Genomic DNA, 7,819 nt, shown 5'->3' with positions numbered 1-7,819 from the left:
GTGGGCTAGAATATGGATGTGGAGGTTAGCCAGCTTCTACCAAGTGGAAAGGATAAAAACCCAGGTAATAGCAGCATGAGGTGAAAGAAATCTAGCTCCTGAATAACTGTGGAATACAGCTTCATCACAACACTGCAGCACTCATTTTGAGATAGTTTGGGGAGAGTTAAGAACTCTTCTATCTTATTTGAGCCCTACAGTTTGTGTCTTTTTGCCAAAACCTAATTAACAAATGGCTGTTAAGAATACCTTTTTTTTCCTATTCTGAATGTAATGTATGTCAACTGTAGAAAATTCAGAATTCAGTGAGCAAAAAGAAGAAATACACCATATTTCTTCATAATTACACAATGACACAAGTATTACAAAATTTAACATTTGAGGGTATATATTTCTGTTTTCTGTGGTGATTTCTATAGTGATATATAAATATACAGATAGACAACAGATAGATATTTATAGTCATATAGTAATAGAGAAATGAATATATCTTTATAAAACAAAAACAGGATTATACTCCATATGTTGAGTAGTGTTATACTTTTTGCACCTAACAGTGTATATTGTGAACTTTCCCATGTTATTAAATATTCCTCTGGATGTAGTATAATTTACTTAACAAACCATTCATTGTTGGACATCTAGATTCTACAAATTTTTAATCATCATAAATAATATTGAAATAAAGACTTTTATAGAAATATATTTGTGTTCATCCATGATGACTTGGGATAAATTCCAACAAGTGTGATTTCTTGGTCAAGGAATATGTAAAATTCTATGATTTTTTTTTTTCCCATGCACTGTCAAGTTGCCCTTTAGAAAGAATATGGAAGTGTAGAGTAGAAGAGTATCACTTCTCTTTATTCTTTCTGACATTAGGTATGGTGAATTTTTAATTAACAAAATGATCTTGCTAATTCCTCTTTTTTGTTGTTGTTTTCAAAGATATTTTAAAGGGAAGTTGGGAGAGACTTCGATGGTGTATGTTGGTAAAAGGAAACTGTGGGCTTAAATAAGATGGGGTCTTGAGGCCTAAAGAAGACGCAGAGATGGGCCACCTCTTTATTTAATTCCATTGGTAGAGCCAAGAGACCATTATTGGAAGACCATTTTGGTACAAGGAAGTACCAAATAAGATCCCAGGGTAAACAGGATCACCATTCCAACTGGGGCTAGACTTGGAGATAAAGCCTGGCTACAAAGCCAGGAAACGGGGGGAGATGGTACAAAAAAGGCTGAAGCATGAGGATCATGCTAGAGTGGCACGGAACATGCTAGAATAGGCGAAGAGTAGTTCCTGAATTAGTAACAGGGTTGAAAGCATCAATTCTAGACTCAGACTGTCTTGGTGCGCCGTAAGTGTCAGGGATTCTTGTTATCATTACTGCAGCTAACTAGCATCATATATACTCATGTCCACTCAGTGTATGAGGCTTCAGGATCATTTAAGAGATGATAATTATTTAACATTTTACTATAATCATGACCAGTTCAGTGCAGTATGAAACAAAAGCAAGAGACAGAACTCTTGGAAAGGAGTAGACAAAATTCTCATTTTGTATAAATGATATGATTGTGCATCTAGAAAACCTAAGGGAACTAATTATGTGCTCAGTAATGAACTGGGTGACCCTGGGCACTTTACTTCATCTCACTGAACTTCAATTTTTTTCATTTATAAATTGGGATAATAATGATAAGTAACGATAGGGTTACTGTGAAGATTCAACGGGAAAATACATATAAACACACAGCATAGTGCCTGCCATTTGGCAACTGTTCAATACTAGTATAATTTTATCATTTATTATTGCTATTTTTATTATGGCAACTATAGGATAAATTTTTAGGAGGACAGTAACTTTCCTTTATATCATCTATAAACAGCTAAAATATGATGGAGAGAAGTCTCTTATAGTAGGAAAAAAAAACTTATAAAATTCTTAACAAAAAATACACTAGACTCTATGAAGAAAACTCCAAAATGTACTCAGAGGGGCGCCTGGGTGGCTCAGTTGTTAAGCGTCTGCCTTCGGCTCAGGTCATGATCCCAGAGTCCTGGGATCGAGCCCCTCATCGGGCTCCCTGCTCAGTGGGAAGGTGCTTCTCCCTCTCCCACTCCCCCTGCTTGTGTTCTCTCGTGTGTGTCTCTCTCTCTGTCCAATAAATAAATAAAATCTTAAAAAAAAAAGTATTCAGAAAAAAATAATAATTTGAGTAAGTGAATGAAACTACCATCTTCCTGAATAAGAAAGCTCAGTATTCTAACAACCAGGTTTAACAAAATTCCAGTCAAATCTCAATTCACATTTTGGGGCAGAATTTTACCTAATGATTCTAAACTAATCTCGTTGTTAGAATGAGTGTCGAACAAGATGAGCTTTGGGCAGTAATTAGCAGACTTGATTGCATTAAGAGCCAGGTCTCAAAGAATAAAAATGTTCACCTGACACATTTCTCTCTCTCTCTCTCTTTTTTTTAAAAAAAGGTTTTGCTTTTAGGTCATATCTATACCCAAAGTGAAGCTGGAACTGACAGCCCTGAGATCAAGTTGCATGCTCTACGGAATGAGCCAGACAGGCACCCCCACATTTTTCTCTTTCAACATGAAAATAGTTATATTGATTTCATGAAAAAAAAAAACTTACTCTTTCTACTTTATTAAAGAATGCCAATGAGAAAATAAGCATTTCTTTTTAGTCACTACCCTATTACTATCTGGGGGTATTGAAGAATTAGGAATCTTTTATCCCTACATTTCTGAGTTCACCAAGTGACATCCAGTATCATCTCTTTTTCACACTTGAAAAACCTTGCGTGGTAGGTTTTATTTATTATCAGCTCTTTTTTTTTTTTTAAGATTTTATTTATTTATTGGAGAGAGAGACAGAGAGCACAAGCAGGGGGAGTGGCATAGGGAGAGGGAGAAGCAGACTCCCCACTCCGCAGGGAGCCCCACACCAGGCTGGATTCCAGGACCCTTAGATCATGACCTGAGCCTAAGGCCACGCTTAACGGACTGAGCCACCCAGGCGCCCCTATCAGCTGTACTTTATAGAGGGAAAAACAGATACTTACCCAAAAAAGCTTGACAAAGCCAAAGAGTCAATCAGTGGCAAAGGCCAGAATTAGTCCACTCCATTGACTGTAACATTCCCTGCCAATCTAATGAGCCGGATCCCGTGCGAGGTAATAGGGATGCAGACCTCTCATACCTGGGTCCTTCCTGACCCAGGTTCCTCCTACTTCTGCTGGTAAGGGCAGGGCGAGCCCTGTGCAGCAACCTGAGCACCCAGCTCCCTCAGTGAAGGGTGGTCTCTTCCACCAGGTCCTAGCTTCTCCCAGCTGAGGCAAATCGTTGTTGTCTTAGAGACTTCTTTCCCCCTTGTAGCAGATAAAATGTTTTTTAACGATTCCTGGCCTGTGCTTCCTCACGATAAGCTGGTTTCTGTTTCCTGAACCCTTTCCACTCTGGGGGCAAGGGCAGGAGACACCTCCGGAAGAAAGAGGATATGATGAAGGGGAATGTTCTGTCAGACAGGAAGGGGAGACGCAAAGTCTGCCCTTCATTGTTGCAAACCGAAGAGGAGCTGGAGGTATGAGAGTGCAGGTTTAGGTGTGTTCCAGTGTTCTTTTTGGGGTCTGAGATGTGGTCACATACTATGTTTGGGACAGAGGAAAATGGAGTATGGGTTCCCAAGCTGCTGTTGATTCTCAAGAAGTGGTACCAGACCCAGACCCTCCCGCAGGTGGGTATCATGGATTGGGGAAGCCGCAGAAGTGGTTGACTTGAGAACTGGGAGCCTTGTGGGTCCCAAAGGGGCTAGAGTGGGAGGACCTGGCAGCAGAGGCTTGGGTGGACCCACTGGGCAGGGGCACGGTTGGAGGGTGAGGTATAGGGTCAGAAGAGGTTGACTAGGAAAGAGAGCCCGCTGGGCACTTGACCAAGCCCTAAACTACTCTAGCAGCAAACTTCACCAAGCACACATGGGACATTGCCTCCGAAGCCCGCAGAGGCCTGGACACTGCACCATCCAAGCACCTTTTATCTGAAAGCCATCAAGAAGGTATATAAGTCCTGCCCATTTTCCCAGATCAAAAAAGAAAGGGTGGATGAGACAACATTTACGAGATAGAGTATTTTATCTAAAGACATTTACTCAACCAAAGATTTTTATCAGCCCTAATGGGAAGCTGAACTTTGGACCAGTTGCTTACACTGACACAAACCTGCATAATTGGGAAGAAATGGGAATAATGTAAAGAACCGAAATCAAGCTTTCCTCTTGATACCTGAGAAATGAAGAGGGTGGAGTAGGAGAAGGAAGTCTGCTTGCAAATGAGCGCTCAAAGGGAACAAACTTGAAATTGTTTTTCCACATCTGAGTTGTATAATTTTACAACCTTCCTGCATTCTATTTCCTCCATGTTGTAGAAACTGAAAGGTTGAATTTAAAATAAAGTGGGCCTTTGGGAGCCATGGATTTCAGCCATGGATTATCACTATCTCTAGAGAAATTAATTATAGCAAAATAGCAATTACCACTGTGGCTACTTACAGGTTTCTTCTGTGTATGCAATTTAATACAAATTGGGGGGCGGGAAGGGGTGGTTTAGTTGGTTGAGCATCTGATTTTTTACCTCAGCTCGGTCTTGATCTCAGGGTTGTGAGTTGTGTAGGACTATTATCTCCATTTCGCAAGTCCGGAAATGCCCCTTGGCATTGAGATTCCAAATTGAATATTCCATAACTTGCGACAGCATCCCCACGTTTGCCCCACACCTTTACGTTTTGTGTGTCCTGTCAAGTATTATGACAGTGCCCATGGAACACAGCCACAAGTTGGGGTTACATGGGCCTAAAATTCTAACCCAACTCCAGACCCTGAGAGTCATTTTGGAGGAAGCCTGTGTGCGGTGTTTTAACCTTATAAAACTGATGAGAACAAAGGGGAAAGAAACCTATCGTAAAGCACATAAACGTAGAAGCTTCTTCTGTACCCAGGTGTGGTTTCTTCCACGGACCAAGCTGCGATGCCTTATGGATTTGACAGAGCCTCCTTTTCAATGATGTCTGTCTCAAATGCCTCCAGTGATTTCTGTAGTGCAAAATAAAGCCAAACTCTGGAAACAAACAAACAAAAAGTTATAGGATTGCTCATGATTGTAGAGCCATCAAGTAGATGAGAGAAATAATGTGCAAACCCAGACCCTTCTGATCGCTAGTCCAGTGTTTATTTCACAGCACCAGTGATTTCCAGGGCATTATTTCTGGAACCTTCTTTCTCCCAAAACATAAGACAGGATAGGATCAGCTACTCTGATTCGAGTGGGAATGAGGTGGAATCCAGAGTCCTGAATACTCCCTCCCACTCCCTGGAGCCCACCATGGAGGTGTCTCTGCAGGACCCCAGGATGCCACTGAAAACAATCTGAAAACCATTGCCCTGCGCCACACTACTCCCAAACCACTTCAGCCTCCCCCATTTCCAACTATAATTACGTGGTGTTGAGAACGGAGAGCCTGACATCAACTTGTGAGACAAGTAATTTTGGGCACAGAGTAAATCACAAAGATGACAGTATGGTGAGAAGAAACATGCCAACTGAATTTAAAGATACAGACATGGTTTAATTGCTCCTCATACAATATACCATCACTACTGTCTGCTCAAGTGCTTTGGGGCAATTGATTGTTGAAATATTGTGACTTTCCATGATGCGAACATTCAGTTGCCCAATCAGAACTGAGACTCATGAGGACGAGTCTCCTAGTGCAAACATCCATTACCCATTAAGGCTGTGTTGCCCACATCTGAATGAGAAAGCAGGGGTGGTCAAGAGAGGAAATTCTACAAAAGGTGGCAACAGCAAGACCACCAACAGACCACTCTGAGCTGATTCTCCTTCAGTCTGGCCGCATGTGAACTCTGTACAGCAGTGCAAAGGATGATGCCAATGAGGAGAGGGCCTTTTGCCAGAAACCCTGTCTCAATCCAACCATTTTAAAGCTGCCTCACAAGAAAGGAGAGACTTGGGACTCTGCACACATTCTGGTGACCCCACTCCTGAACAAAGATTTTTACAAAGGAACTCTTTGTAGGAGGACTCTGTCCCACCTTGTGTAGACCACCTCTGCAAACATAGTTTTTAAGGTTTTCATCATTGCAACACATTCCATAAGTTTAAAAAAAAAAAGAATTGTAGAGAAGGGTTAATAACAAAAAGCAGTCCCCACTCCCAAGAGGGAAAATTATTTTTAACTATTCTAGTCACTTCTGTTTTTATTCTTATGGTGATTGCCTCATGTCTTTAAATAATATGCTAGCATTGCTATTTCTTGATGTAGTATTTTCTGAAATTATCTGTTGACTCCTTACTATGAAAGATGAAAATTAAGCTCGGCTCTACCTCTTCCCCAGCCTCTTTCCCAATAGATTTGTGTTCTTTTTTTTTAGTTTTTATTTTAATTCCAGTTAGTTAACATACAGTGTTATATTAGTTTCAGGTATAGAATATAGCGATTCAACAACTCTGTATATCACCTGGTACTCATCATGACAGTCACTCCTTGATCTCCACCACCTGTTTCACCCTTCCCTTATTGCCATCCTCTCTGGTAACTCTATAATTAAGAGTCTGTTTCTGAGCTTGTCTCTCTCCTTCTCTTTGCCTATTTGTTTTGTTTCTTTTTTTTTTTTAAGATTTTATTTATTTGAGAGAGAAAAGGAATGAGCAGGGGGAGGGGCAGGGGAGGGGCAGACTCCCCACTGAGCACGGAGCCCAATGTGGGGCTTGATCCTAGGACTCTGGGATCATGATCTGAGCCCAAGGCAGAAGCTTAACCAACTGAGCCACCCAGGTGCCCATTTGTTTTGTTTCTTTTCTTTTTTTTTTTTTTAGAATTCAAACACTCCAATAATCACCATAGACATTTATTTAAAGTAATACATTTGCAGCTCAGATAGTCCTAAATTGTACATTTCAGGTTTATTCAACTTCTTAAAAATATTTGAGGGCAGCTGCAACCACAGATTTCAACTCCATCATTATTTCTTTGCCCATTCTTCTCTCTCTTTTCTTTCCCGAATAACTTCTTTCAGAAAGGGTTCAAGATAGAATTTATCCTCCTCATATTTTGTCCACTGCTCTTTAGGCAAGATCTGATGCCTCATGGTCAGGTCCAGTGCTCTCTTAATGCGAAACATCCTGTCATTATAAAGGTTCTCAGGAAGCCTTCTTATGGCCTCTTTCACATCATCATTCTCGTATATTGTATCATCTCTCATTAACCCCAGTTTATTGAACCCTGCAGCATTGTAGTACCATTTTCGAATACCCTCCAGCCACCGGCTTGATGCTGCAACTGCAGGCCTGCTCGCCATTTTGACCCGAGGCTGCCTGTTTTGTTTCTTAAATTCCACATATGACTGAAAGCATATGGTATTTGTCTTTCTCTGACTGACTTTTTCATTTAGCATAAGGCACTGTAGTTCCATCCATGTTGTTGCAAATGGCAAGATTTCATTCTTTTTTAAAGATTTTATTTATTTTAGAGAGAGAGAGAGCAAGAGAGAGTGGGGGGAGGGGCAGAGGGAGAGAAAATCTTCTGTGCTGAGCATGGAGCTCAATGCATTGCACCCCTAAGCCTCATGTTGCTCAAGAATCAACTCTATAAATAAATCTTTAAATTAATTTTAAGAGCTGAAAATCAGTTAACTATGTTTATTATATTATAACAATGGCACACGCTGTTGGTTGCCTACCTAGCATCCATCCCAACCTCACTTAACAGAATCTAACAAGACCCTGAGTT

At 40.7% G+C, this 7,819-nt stretch overlaps 1 protein-coding gene across 1 annotated transcript; it reads right to left on the bottom strand.

Annotated features, from left to right (window-relative positions):
- Positions 1 to 6,922: 6,922 nt before the first annotated feature.
- LOC110576985 (cytochrome b-c1 complex subunit 7-like) lies at positions 6,923 to 7,396 on the bottom strand. The gene has a single exon (XM_044921090.1). The coding sequence runs from the start codon at positions 7,386 to 7,388 to the stop codon at positions 7,053 to 7,055; it is 336 nt and encodes a 111-aa protein (XP_044777025.1). The 5' UTR covers positions 7,389 to 7,396; the 3' UTR covers positions 6,923 to 7,052.
- Positions 7,397 to 7,819: the final 423 nt, after the last annotated feature.

This window comes from Neomonachus schauinslandi, chromosome 14 (genome assembly GCF_002201575.2).
Source record: "Neomonachus schauinslandi chromosome 14, ASM220157v2, whole genome shotgun sequence".
NCBI classification, from domain to species: Eukaryota; Metazoa; Chordata; class Mammalia; order Carnivora; family Phocidae; genus Neomonachus; species Neomonachus schauinslandi.
The sequence above is the reverse complement of the archived record's forward strand: the minus strand, read 5'-3'. Positions and strand labels throughout refer to the sequence as shown.

Coding starts and splice junctions, on each gene's coding strand:
- LOC110576985 (XM_044921090.1), bottom strand. CDS start 7,388: ATGGCGAGCAGGCCTGCAGTTGCAGCATCAAGCCGGTGGCTGGAGGGT.